General features: G+C 35.9%; 1 protein-coding gene across 1 annotated transcript in view; it reads left to right on the forward strand.

Annotated features, from left to right (window-relative positions):
* Positions 1–1015: 1015 nt before the first annotated feature.
* Positions 1016–14463, forward strand: part of SLC5A12 (solute carrier family 5 member 12) — a 47171-nt gene continuing 33723 nt past the window's right edge. Inside the window, exons 1-4 of the mRNA XM_004454274.3 lie at positions 1016–1689; positions 9749–9814; positions 11085–11136; positions 12021–12088. Coding sequence (XP_004454331.2) covers positions 1342–1689; positions 9749–9814; positions 11085–11136; positions 12021–12088 — 534 coding nt within the window. The 5' untranslated portion in view covers positions 1016–1341. The remainder of the gene's footprint in view (positions 1690–9748; positions 9815–11084; positions 11137–12020; positions 12089–14463) is intronic.

Below are 14463 nucleotides of genomic sequence, written 5' to 3' on the forward strand. Positions count from 1 at the left end.
TCAGATTCCTCTGACAATTCCAATGCATGAAACAAAGTAGGGAGCAAAACAATACCCTGATTAGACAAATAAACAAAGATTTATTCAGTTATCCAGATGTTGAAACAAAGATTCCTCTGACAGGAAATGTTTCTGGCTATAGGCTTTATGGGTAATTTTTTTGTAAATTACAAAGGGGTTTCTAAGTTAGGCTGTTTCCTACAGGAGTATAGGGGGAAAGGTGTGCCAGGAAAGGCTCCAGAGGGCAGAGAAGACTTGTACTAGATCTTGTAGGGTAGGCAGGGGGTACAGAGGTGAAATGGGGAAGATAATTGGAGAGGGGTAGAAGTATGAACAAAATTGAGAGATTATCCCCCAAAGCTTGCTAGGAGGGCACCTTCCTCCTAGCAAGGGTCTCATTTAATCCTAAATCTAACTTAACTTTTGAGTGCAAGTATAGTAAACAAGTCAAAATGAAGGAGTGAAAGATAAGATAAAGCTGAGGGCTGAAAAATAGTTTATTAAGTTTTGGTAACTCACTTTTCTGAGGCTGAGAGTCAAGAGAAAAATCAAGAGTCCTCCACTGTAAGCACAAATAATAGCCAGTGAAGTAGGTATCACTGTCTTTCACTTTATAGATCAGGAAGAAGAGGGGCAGGGAGGTTGAGACACTTTAAGATGCATAGTATTCCTGTAAGTTCTTATCCCAGTGTTCCAGAAGACGCTCAAAATAAATACATGATTGCCAAAGATAGCACAGTTCACTCAGGGCTGAGCCAGGACAGGTGCAAAGGTCACCTGGTTCCTAGTTCATTGCTCCTTACCCTCCACACCCAGGGCCCCAGGTGCTTTCGGGAATCATTTCCCTTACTTAGAAGATGACACCACTGAAAGTTGTTTGCTCTTTATAGATTCTGTTCTGCTAATTAAAAATGCTGTGCTGGTCCATTTGTATCGCTTCCATATTTCCCAGTAATGTTTAACCTTAAAGTTAAAAAATATCCAGGAGATAAAATTGCATGTTATCTGACAAGTCTATTCCACCTCCAGCTATTAATTTCAGAATACGTCTCAATTCCTTCCCTGTGGCATGTGCTTCAGTAGAGGAACAGACAGCTCTTGGTCAGTGTCAAATTTCAAGTTCTAATCTGTTGGTACCAGATTATCTTTTGCAGTCAACTCAGAAATCTTCCCTGGACAACAATTTAGTATCTAAGGATCATTATAAGTGCCTCTGGTCATCTCTATCTTCAGGGATTCAGTCTCTTCTCTTGGCAAAACATCTGCTGTACAAAGCTTTGCTTTTGGAAGCATCTTCTGCCTGAGACCTGGTTGAGACAAACTGGTGCCATATTTCCCAGGATGGATCATCCACCGGTGAAGAGCTTTGCAGTTTGGGATTATGTTGTATTTGCAGCCCTCTTTATCATCTCCTCTGGAATTGGGATATTTTTTGCCATCAAGGAGCGGAAAAAAGCAACTTCCAGGGAGTTCCTGGTTGGGGGAAGGCAAATGAGCTTTGGCCCTGTGGCTTTGTCTCTGACAGCCAGCTTCCTGTCAGCTGTCACTGTATTGGGAGCCCCTTCTGACGTCTACCGTTTTGGAGCATCCTATCTGATTTTCCTCATTGCCTATGCATTTGTCGTTATCTTTACATCAGAGCTCTTTCTGCCTATATTCTACAGATCTGGCATCACCAGTACTTATGAGGTAAGAGAACTGCTCCCTTCTTTATATATGAAGGAGTTATTTTCTCTCTACTTGAACATTTTTTTTAAATTCTTTTTTTAAGTTAATAGTAAACATCATCTTCATGATAATACCTTGTGGTTGAAGAACGTGCACTAATTTTCATGGAAAAGACATTAAAATGTTACTGGAAAAAGCACAAGCATTGGATACAGAAAGACCTGTTTTCTTATCCTTAGAGTGGAAATAATCATATTTGTCCCACAGGGCTACTTCAGAGGCTAAAAGAGAACCGTATATAAATGCCTAATGCATTGCTTAGCTTGTAGGACATCCTCAAGAAAAGGGAACTGTTGTAATTTTATTATTATTATTAATATCAATTTTCTGAAAAGCAAGCAGAATATATACCCTAAGCATGATCATTTTCCAGTTAAGAAAACAGAAATACAGATAAGTGAATTAAGGTTATATAGTGGGCAAAAGATATTGAGAACCTACTTTGCCTGTGTCAATATTTAGTGGCATTTCTGTCAGACAGTAGAGCTAATCACTTTGATAGCAATTACTACTTAAGCTCCAATTTTCATAGGAACATTTTTGAAAACTTATGAATTTTTTAATGGGAAGGAACAGTTAAATAATACAAATATGGAAATTATTTTCATAAGTGGAAAATTGTTTTTGACCTTGAAATAATTCTCAATAAAAATGTTATCTTCAAAATTAAATTTGCAGGTCCAATATTTAAGTGTGATCATAAATCATTTTCTAGAAAAATGGTGTTAATTTTCCTCATGAAACGACACCTCTTCTAAGTACCAGAAGAAAACTAACAAGACTAAAAGACTTTTAAAAATTTCTATAAACTAAACAAGTATAAAGTATTGCTCAAAAACCTTTTGGGCAAATGGACACTTATAGAATGTCTTTAAACTTATGATCCCATAGAATATCGGATCTCAAATATCCACCTTAAACTCCTTTCCCCCCAAAAAAGAAAGCAATCAAGGTCTACTAATGCAACAGCTACTAATGAAAACCCCTGCTTTTAGTTTCATGATCAAGTGACTGAATTTAGGCTTAGCCCTAATATATATATACATATCCCCATTGCTCATTAGTGTGCTTTTGAAAATATGTTGTAGATTTTTCCATTCAGCTATAAAGGTTTGCCTCCCAATAGCATTGTGACATTTTGAATATTATTTATTTAATAAAAACAGTACTTTAAAAAAATAATTACCTAAGTAACTGCTGGAAAGAGAAACTTTTATATATGTTATTTAAGACAATTTATTGTATAAATTTGTGTTAAGCACTGCTCTAAGTACATTACTTGTATTACCTGATTTGGTTCTGAAAGCAACCTTTCTAGATGGGTACTATTATCAGACTAGAAAACTGAGACATATATGTTTAAGTAACTTGCTAAATTTCAAACAGTTAGGAAGTAGCAGGGATAGATCTTCAAACACATTAAGTCTAACTTAAGAGAACATTGTACTTAATTACTATTTTATTCTGCCCTAAAAAAAAAAAAAACATAGAAAAAGTAATAGGATAAAGAGAAGGAGTACTGGTTTGAGTGGAGAATATTGATAATTCACACAGAATGGTCAACTGAAATCTCAATGATAATAGGACATTTTAGTGGAGACCTGGAAAAATCAAAGGATTGAACCATACAAGGGAAGGACATTCCATGTTGAGGGAGCTACAGAATTGGAATATGATTGGCATGTTAGAAAACTGAGGGAAACTAATGTGCTTGGAGTAGAGCAAGCCAAGTGTTTAATGGTAAAAGATAACATTAAAGAGGTGGGAGTGTCCAGTTACATAGAGTAGTTGTTCCATTGAGTGTGATACCACACAGAAGAAGCTCTTTGGATATTTGTGGGGCATTTTGATTGTTAAGATGACTGGGATTGCATTAGTAGAGTTTAGAGTTCAGGGTCCAGGATACAAGTTGTCTTGCAATGCACAATACACATATGAACAGTTAATAATTGTACCTGATATTGCATGATTTTCTAATGTCTTCATTCTCAAAATTACTGCTCATATATATTAGTCATATTTTAGTATGTAGTAATATTAATGTTTTAAAATAAGAAGGTACATACACACAGAATAATGCAGTACACTTTTCCAAAAAGTAAAATAAAATAAAATTATTGCCTTTTTACTAAACAATTTACTTATTCTGAAAAATCTGCCTAAACCATATATGCTACTCAATACATGCTTAGCTATAACCAGTTCTAGTAAGGTGTCTCAGTTACTACGAAAGAAATGAAATCAACCGCAAGTATGTACCTGAGAAAATTTGAGAACTCCTTTTTAGTTAAATTAGTATAGGCATAGGAAAAGCAAAGAGGTCATTGAATTTAATTTACAAAGGGTTATTTTTTAAATATTTACTATTTTTTCCCTCCATATGGTTTTAAAATTTTAGGACCACAATAATAAGAATTTAGACAGTAAAAAGTACTTCTTGAGATTATCTTGGGTTTGACTTTTGTTTTATTTATAAAAATTGGCAGTATGGCGTAGAGGTTAAAAACATGGTCTCTGGACCCAGTCTACCTATCTTTGAATGCCAGCTCTGAGAACTGCTAGCTTCATGACTTTGGGAAAAATTGCTTACCTTCTCTGTAAGAGAGGTTGACATGTGTAAAATGGAGGTAATAAAAACATCTATTTCAAAGGCCATCTGTCAGGACTAAATGAGGTATTATATGCAAAGACTTTTGAAAAGAGCCTGTTAAATGGTAGATGCTGTGCAAGAGTTTTGTATTGATTGTTGTTACTATTTCCAAATTTATTCCATTACATGTCTCTATAGCATATTGAATTTCTGTTTCTTGGTTTCTTCTCTGTTCCCTCTTTTCTATCCAAAGATATGTCCTCCTCCTTTTTATTTACTATGAACCGAATGGATGCTAATAGTTTAAATATGGCTGGCCACAAATTCTTTTCAGAATTCCTGTGAAGAGGCGGAGTGTTCTTCCTGTTCCACAAATCTTGCTTTGCCCAATAGAATGTGGCAGAAGTGATATTGTGAGTTTTGGAGCCTAGGCCTCAGGATGCCTTATAGCTTCTGCCTTTGCCCTCTTGCAATGCTGCCCTGATACTGCTATGTAAGGAAGCTGGTCTAGTTTACTGGATCATGAGACACATAGAGGAGAACTGAGTCACTTGAGCCAACAATTGTCAGCCATATATGTAAGGTCATCTTGGACCTTTCCATGAGCTGATCTTCTAGTTGACTGCAGGCACATGAGAGTCCAGGTGAAACCAGTAGAGGAAAATCCACTCATCTTCAGGATCCTGAGTGGAAAAAGAAACACTGTTCTTTACGCTAATGAGGTTTTGGGTGGATGTTACACAAGCAATACCCAATGATTTAGATGACTTGATATACAGTGGAAATTCAAGATTGCTGCCTTCTTACTACTCTGTCTCACATCAAATCATAGGAAACTGTTCTCACACTCAAGTTATAAATTAGGCTTAGCTTATTTGCAGTATCATAGCTTCTCATGCTCTCTACTTGGACAGTTAATAATCAGTCAGATTCATCATGTTATCTCTATTTCAGTTATTTCCTTCTTTTTCAAATCATATACTCATAAAATCTTAACACTAGTTTATATTCTGATGTCTTCCTGCACTTTAGCTCTCTCAATTTCTTGGAATTCTTGGACTAAATGGCTTCTGAACTTTTACTCCAAACATTTTTAATATAATAATGCACGAGTTACTGTTTCACGATGTATAGTGGTTCCTGATCATCTATAGATTATAGCTATTTTTTGGTAGACTGCTTTCCTTTTAGTTCTTTAAATTATAGATATGGTATAGTAATTATATTTATATTTTGAAATTAGAATATAGGTCTAAAATATTGCCTTTCACTATTATTTCAGCATAATAAAGGGTATTACAAAATATTTGTTGTAAACTGGAGATGTAGGGTCTTATAGGCTGGGGATCAGTGTTTCAGTTCATTGTGGAGACTGGCATTTATTTTGGGTGAGATGGGTCAATCCAAGAAATGGGCAGGAATGGGTCATTCCAGAGTATGGATAGAGAACTGACATGATGTAAGAATACCGCTCTAGCTGTGTGTTGAGAATGATGGTAAGGAATTGACTGCTGAAGCAAAGTGGCTGGTTAGGAGGTTATTGCAGTAATCTGGGCAACAGATAATGGTATTAGGATGGCTCCAGAATAGATGGTGCAAAGTAGTCAGATTCTGGACATATTTCGACAGTTGTGGGTAAGCGCCAGGATTCTTTAAGGAATTAGATGTGGGATCTGAGAGAAAGAAATAAAGGATGGCCCCATGTTATCTGGGCTTAAATTAAATTGAAGAGTGGAGTTTTTAGGTGGCTGGTGCAGGTTTGGGATTTTGAAAATAAGCCAACATAATGATGGTAAATGTTTTCTCTGGTATTAAAAAAAATAGGCATGAAGCATGCAGCTTCTCCGTTGAACTTCTATTTTTATATCTGCATCACACATCACCATTTGCATACATTCTTTCAGATCTAGAACTATACAGTTGAAACAGTCTCTTGTTTCACATGTGAGAAACCAGAGGCTAAGATCACAGGGTAAGATAGTGGCAAGACTCAAACCAGAATTCAGGGAGTTTGATTTCTGGTCAAGTTCTTTTTTTCACAGCCTTGTTTTTTATCCATATATCTCTTTAGTTTCACTAAATTGACTGAATTTACAACTAAACTGAGAAGTAAAAATCATTGACTTTTTCCAGTCTCATCACTTCTTTTCCATTTTTCAGTAACTGTGTTCCTGTTGTTTTCCTTGACTTCGTGTGCCACCCAGTCCCAAAGCCAATGCCACATTTTTTTTGTTTTTTGTTAGACCATTTCCCATTTTTGGTACCAATTAGTTTTATCAGTTATCTATTGCTATGTAACATACTACCCCACAATAAATTTCTTGAAACAACATTTTACTTGCTCACAATTCTGTGGATCAGCAATTTGGTATAGGCTTATCTGGGTGGTTCTTCTGCTGATCTTAAGATCATCACATGACTACCATCAGCTGGTGGGTTGGCTAGTGGCTCATTAGTCAAGATGGTCTCATCTGAGGAAATTTGTCTATGTTCCATGTGGTCTCATCTTCTTGTAGGCTATCTTGGGCTCTTTAAATGATGGCAAAAGAGCTCTGAACAGCAAGAAAACATACTCCATTACACAAGCATTTTTCACTCCTCTAGTTGCAACATGTTTTCTAGCAATACTGCTGTGTCTATTTGGGATGCTCGAGAAACAGATCCTAATAAAAGGATTTGAATGCACATCATTTTTGGGGGGAGGTGATCCCAGTAAATACTGACAGGTGAATAGAAAAGTAAGACATGGAAGGAAAGGAAGCCAACAAAAGTTTCATTTTTGAGCAGGTTACTACTATAAGCAACTCAGTTCAATCTCACTGGGGAACTCTGGGAGACAATATGGGACATGTCTCAGAGTTTTCCTCCCTGAGGGAAAAGAAGCTGAGGCTATTTTTGTTCAACTCCCTCTAGTCACTGGCTGAAGGCCAGTGATGACAACCCATGGAGCCCTCAAGCAGAAATGTACTAGAACAGTACCAGCCACATGTACTAGAACAGTGAGTACTAATAATCTATTGGCATGACACCAATAGTGAGTACTATAATCACTAAGATCTCACTGCAGTTCAGATTATGTGCTTGGTGTTATTCTTCACTAAGCCATTTGATCATTTTAAGAGCCTGTTTTAGAAAGAAACAGTAGACAACTAGTATTCTCAAGTCCATGGGATCTGAACCTAAGTTGTCCTCACCATTAAAGTTTTGTACTGTTTTCTATCCTATGATATTTGAGACTTTTGGCAACTCACTGACTTTCCTATTTCTGTAAGAATATCTTTCTTATATCTGCTGCCCCAACTCATATACTCACTGGATTATATTCTGGCTCATAGTCTATTGAATGTATCATAGGGGAAAGAGGGTCTGAAAGTAAAGTGGTCCTTTACCTGGGAAACTGGAAGAAGAGTTGGGGAGGGTGAGATGGTAAATGTGGGTTAGTATGAAATTGAGTCACAATTCTTCCAAAACAATTTCTTTGTCGGGTTTCAAAGAGACCAATCTTAAGGAAGTTTAACACACTCATACAGTTTCTAGCAAAAGGCACATCAGAACTCAATTGCTGGTTCATTCAAAATATTTAGTTTTTATTAAATTCAGAGAAGAAATGTCTACCACTAACTAAAATGTTCTTAGAAGTTGAAGCTTTACATCATTTTGTTACTTTTGTAAAGGGTAAATTCATTTTGTTAATTTGAAGACTATTTATTATGAATTGGAAAATGCATTCTAGTGTCTTCTAGAATATTTACTCAGGAAAAACTTTCCTGATCTCAGACAGTAAATCAAATTCTGTTATTTAGTATGCTTACAGCTCCCTGTATCTCTTCTTCCTAGAACATATCATAATTATAACTTATTTTTATTAGTATGAACATTATTAATATCACCTTCTCAAATCTGTAAGTTCTTCTAGAGCATGCTCTATATTTGTTCATCATTTAATGTTGAATGCAGTATGGAAGGCAAGTAATAAATATTTGTCGAATGAGTGAATTCATGAATAAGGAAGATAAAAATGAATAAAATAGAACAGTGTTGACATGTTTCAGGAAAGATAATTATAGAAGGCTGAAGAGTCCCTTCCCACTTCTTTTCCTCCACCACCCCTCCAAAAAGGATAGCCATGCTCTCATCCCTGGAGCCTATGAATGATACTCTATATGGCAAAAGAAAAGGATCTCTGCAGATGTGTTATGGTATGGGGAGATTTCCCTTGATTATTCAGGTAGGCCCTAAATGTAATTACATGTACACTAAGAAGAGTGAAGCAGAGGGAACTTAGAAGAGGAAAGGATAAAGCTACCGAGGAGGCAGAGATAGGAACGATGCAACCAGAAGCCAAAGAATGCCAGCAGCCACAAGAAGCTGGAAAAGATGAGAAATGGATTCTCCTCTAGAGCTTCCAGAGGGAGCATGGCCCTGTTGACACCAATCTTTTATCCCAGTGAAACTTACTTCAGATTTCTGGTGTCCAGAACTGTGAGAGAATAAATTTTTACTGTTTTAAGTCACTAAGTTTTTGATGATTTATTATAACAGCCAGTGGAAACTAATAGTGTCAGATGTAAATCTAACATCAAAATACAAGACTGCAGATTTAATATAAGTGCCACAGGAGCACAGAAGGGAAAGTATGACCAAAGAATTTTCATTGGAAATTTCAATGACAATTAGGCAATCATTCATGAAGATGACTGATAATTGGTGAAATTTGACAGGAGAGGCTCTCTCAAGTTGAAACTTTTGCCTAAATAGCGAAAGGTTTGAAAAATATGAAGTATATTGGGTGAACAATGAATACTAGCTTTTGTGTGGAAAATAAATTATGTGAGGGGTATTGGTGTGACTTGAGGTAGGAAAGGTGTGGATAATAGAGATTTAGGAAAAACAAGCAAGTGAATTTACCCCTTAGTTTATAGGCAATAGGGAATCATTGAAGAGTTTCAGCAAAAGAATGATATGATCGGAGCTCTGCTTTAGGAAAATCAGTGTGGCAGAGATGTGGCTAAGGGAATGGGATGAGCAAGGGTTGGAATCAGGAAAAACAGGAACCCAGGAAGTAATCCACAAAAGAGAAAGTGAAGGCCTGATATACAATCTTGGCAGTGGGGATATGAAGTATAAAATGGCTTAAGCGTGTTCAGTCAGAAGACGCATGGGCAGCAAATCTGAAGACCTGGATTTTCGTGCAAGTATGAATTTACCTTCTTGGATCACCATGAAAATCTTGAATAAAAATTAAGCTTTAATATACCTTTGACATTTAACAATTCATAATTGTTTGTAACTCTGCTGTTTCCTAGGTTAAATATCTTGAAATCACTTTATAAGCCAAAGCACTAAGCGCAGAAGAATACTGCGAAAAAGATCTTGGCTGCTCTTGTCTAAAGCACTCTGACCCTTTGCACGTCTTTTTGTTGTTTCTAGTACTTACAACTACGATTCAATAAACCAGTTCGCTACGCAGCGACAGTCATCTACATTGTGCAGACGGTAAGGGGTGAGGGTGGCTGCAGTTGTGGAAAGGGCTGGTTTATTTATAGGATACAGATTTGTTCATTTTGGGGGGCAATATCCCACTAACTCAATTAAAGAAACTACTTTCTTCCAAGGGTAGCACTTGCAAGAGATTCAATTTCAAGATTACACTGAGAGGTGTCTACATTGCACAGATCCCATAGTTTTAGATCTGTACAAACAAATAATAATATGTCACAAAGGAAAAAAAGCACATTTTCTTAAACTTTATTTCAAACTTACTTATTTGACCTATACAGGTTGCTTTGTATATGGAATGGACTGGCAACTGATGCTTTAAAATTGTTTTTCCTAGGTTAACTGAAATGAATGAGAAACACCCCTTTTGCTGAAAATACTTTTAAGACAATATTCTCAAACCAATACTCTCATCTTTTGTGAGTTCCTCTCCCACCTCCCAACACCCAGGTGCCCTCTTGGTGCCCCAAGCTTGACTGCGGCATTCTGTTGGTGCGTTTCCTGCTTAAACACCAAGTGCTTTCTTCTAGAAGAGAACCTTCTCTTCTTTTCGGTCAAAACTCCCACTCACGCTTGAAGGATTTAGATGAGAGAGTAGGAGGAAGACAATGTTCCTTGACCTGCAGATAGATAATTTACCTCTTAAAATCCTCACATGAGTCTTTCATTGTTGGAATCCATTTAAATTAAAAGGGGAACTGAACCCATTTTCATCCATGTAGAAGTCGTAATTATAAGAGTTAGGGGGTACGCTCATTATGTAGATCTGCCATGTTGTTAGTCGGCCTGGGATCGGAAGCACAATATTCTTCTCGCACAGATTCTTTCTATCTCTACTCTAAAATCCGTATTTTGGGAAAGAATTAAAATGTGTCTGTCTTCCTCAGTGAAGCTTCTCATGAAGTTAACAGAGGATCTATTGTAATGTGTGTATTGGGGGAGTGGGTAGATGGAGACTGAATCAAAAATTTAACTTGCAGCCATTTTTGTATCCTTTAGAAATAAACTGAACCTAGCAATAAAACTTCAACATTGGCAGCAATCTGAGATACCTAATCCTCTTCCCCCATCTAATGCTTAAATCCCTCCCCTCCACAAACTAATTAATGATGGTCAAGGACTTCAAAATTGGAGTGGATGAGAATGAAATGGTTAATAAAGGGGTTGAAGGAAATGCGTCACTAAGGTCAATGAATTACTTTTTAGGCAGTTTTTCTTTCCGTGGTCTTTCTCCTCGCATTTCACCTTATTTCTGCTTTTCCACCAGATTCTCTACACAGGAGTGGTGGTGTATGCTCCTGCTCTGGCACTCAATCAAGGTGAGACATAGACACACCCTGTGAGCACATTCTACCGTTTTTATTCCTGAATTCTCAGCTTGGAGAAATATACATAAAATGCATTTTTGCGAAGACGTTCCTCAGTAAATTAATTTGCTCCAGTTTACTCTAGTAGTCACTACATAAAGCTGTAAAACTTGAACAGTTATTGACAATAATGCAAACAATTAGTTTATTTTTTTTTCCCCCAACATGGGTTTTGTTTATTGGTTGGTTGTTTTTTGTTGATTTTTGTTACTAATCACTGAAATGATCACAGCGTTGGTATTGCGCATACACAATCACTAAGTAAGTTTATCCAGAATACGTGGGCCTTCCTCAGTAATTACACAAAGCAGAAGATCTGAGTTTGAGATTGAAATGTGATTATAGTAATTATTTTTAAGATTGATAGTTTAAACTTTAAAGAGAATAGAATCCTAGAAACAAAAAAGGAAAAAACAAAAGTGAAAATAAATTTCCCAATGATATCCAAAATATTGAAAGTTCCCGATATTCGATTTAAGTGGGCTATGCATTATTTTGAGAAACATTAATTCGTGGTTGATCTTTAGGTAGTTTCAAAGTACTGGAACTAATTTTACTAAGACAAAAACAATTAAACCAAGCACCTGAAGCTACAGTCTTAGGAGAAAAAAATTGGCTTTCAACATTGCCTGAAATTAATGGACTGGTTTGGGGCATAATAATGTCATGAAATAGTCTTTATCAGAGGTAAGAAAATCTAATGAGGTAGTTCTAATTTGATTTCCCTTTACCACCAAAGAAAACTGAAGGAAATATTGTGACTTCTTTCCCATAAATCTCACCCTTTTACTTCCTTGGAAAAATAATTTTTAACTTTTTTTTTTCTCCTTTCATAGTGACTGGGTTTCATCTCTGGGGCTCTGTGTTTGCAACAGGAATTGTTTGTACATTCTACTGTTCCCTGGTAGGTGTCTAGCTATGAAAAGTACTGCTCTTTGCCTCCTAATAGGGGATAAGGGCAAACCTCCAACACAGGGCATCTAATTATAGTAGAAATTGTTAGTTCAAAATTAAATAGAAGTATGTTGGCTTATCTGTCATAGTTTCCTAAGGAAGGTGCTGTTTTATTTTAAATTATTTCAGTATTAACCATTAAAAGATCTTGGGCTATGAGCGCGTTCAAGAAAAAGAGAAGATATCTCCCTTATCAGATAGGTGAACCAAATGACTTCTGAGAAAAAGGTTTGCTCAATACTGGTAGATATAAACTATAGATATTGTTTATGTTTCACAGTCTATTGGTTGAGAAATACAAGATGCCTGTATGTGTGAGAGCAAGGATGGTTGATATTTATGAACTTGAGAATCCCACAGCTTGTTTTTGTCTATTTATGGATAGACTTTTAATTAACTTTTGGTTGTATACATGTTCAGTGTTCAATGAAGCTGGGTGGTATTGGCAACATGTTTATATAATGTTACAATCAGTTTAATCCAACTTCATTGAACACCTACTATTTGCCAGGCTCTGAAACTGGAATCTTTACTCTTCTGAGTCATTATCACCAGAGTAACCAGTTAAGAATGTGGCAATGCTTCTCACAGTTGAACTCTCTTTCTCCCTTCCAGAGAAAAATAGTTGATACATTATCATATAGAAGACTACCCATGTATTTTGACATTATGTTGACTTTACATACTCTTCATAATATTTGAAAATATAAAAAATTTAAAACTTTGCATCATTTTTTCATACTTGCAAATCTCACCATTTCTTTGCACTGAAAAATTTTATCTTCATATTTTTTCCATTCCAATAACCACCACAATTCCATTTCAGACATACACTTCTACACACTTAGGTTTCAAAATTGTCTCCCACCCCTTCCATTTCTGGCACTGTATGACAGGTTAGTTGCTTAGAGGTAGCTTCTCTTAGAATAACATCTAGATATTTGATATAGCAACTTTGTGATGTTACTGGGCTTGCAAAATATATTGTGGATTTCCAAAGAAATGCTCCCACTTAAAAACAAAGCAACAAAATAACATAATAAAATAATAACAAAATAATGTTTAAAATATGAAATATTAACATAATGCAAAATAACGCAATAAAACAATAACAAAATAATGTTTAAAATATGAATTATTAGGGCTGGCGTTTGAGAGGAGTGAGTGGAATAAAGAGGAAGAATGGGGTTGTCCTGAGGACAGGTACTGATGATAGTACTTCTATAGGGATATTGAACCCTGGACCAGTAGCACTGTAGGGTAGCTGAGCCTGAGTCTCTCACTTTAAACTGGGACCACTGAAGGGAAGTAAAGAGGTTCTGTTCAGTGGTGAACTCTGGCTCATGCAAGGAAAAAGATGCAAATCCTGTCTGGGGGAAGAACTATATAACTATAGTATTCACACAGATTGAGACTTAACTTTGATCTCATAACTAAAGATCACTAGGTACATGAAGTTGCAAGTCATCACAAGTGAGGATTTAAAAAAATAATGAAATTAAAATATTGAGTAAACATCAGGCATGGCAACACAATTTAATGACTACAATGCACAGTATATTAGATATTCCTGAAGAAACAGTTAGTATAATGGAAGGTATCTGAAGAAATAATATAGAGTATAAGAAAGAGCAAAGAAGATGGCAAAAATGAAAGAGAAATGAATTAAGAAGGACAACAAGAAAAGGTCTATTTTGTGTCTAATTGGGGTCTCAGAAGAGTGTACAGGAAAATTGGATGAGCAATTATTTCATAAAATTACATCTTGAAATATTTTCAGAACTGATAGAAGACAAGAATCTATAAATTTAGGAAGTGCAGTTTAAAATTAGCCCATATCTATACCTATTAGTAGAGCTATAGAACAGAAAATACAAATAGGTGATATGAAAAGAGCAAAATGGGGGGACAAATAAAGACCTACAAAGGGACACTGATAGAAGACTTCTTAACGATAATAAGGGAATACAAAAGACAGTGGACTATCTCCAAAGCATTGAGAGAAAACAATTGTCAACTTGTAACTGGATATTCAGCATGACTTTCTTTCAACAATTAGGTTTCCAGAACCAAGAGAATTTACTAGAGACAGTTCTTCCCCTAAGAAAAATCAGAAAAAGTGGAGAATTTTCATAACAGGAAAGGTTTAGATGCAAGAAGTAGTGATAAAATAAAATGGCAAACATTTAGTAAGCCAAGTCAAACAATTGTTGGTACTTTATAATAATACATTTTTATTATAATCTATAAATTTAGGGATTAAGAAAGAGAACTACTCCCAAAGTGTACCATAATAGCATGCAAGTCAGGAGGAGAGTAATTAAA

This window comes from Dasypus novemcinctus, chromosome 10 (assembly GCF_030445035.2).
Source record: "Dasypus novemcinctus isolate mDasNov1 chromosome 10, mDasNov1.1.hap2, whole genome shotgun sequence".
Lineage (NCBI taxonomy): Eukaryota > Metazoa > Chordata > Mammalia > Cingulata > Dasypodidae > Dasypus > Dasypus novemcinctus.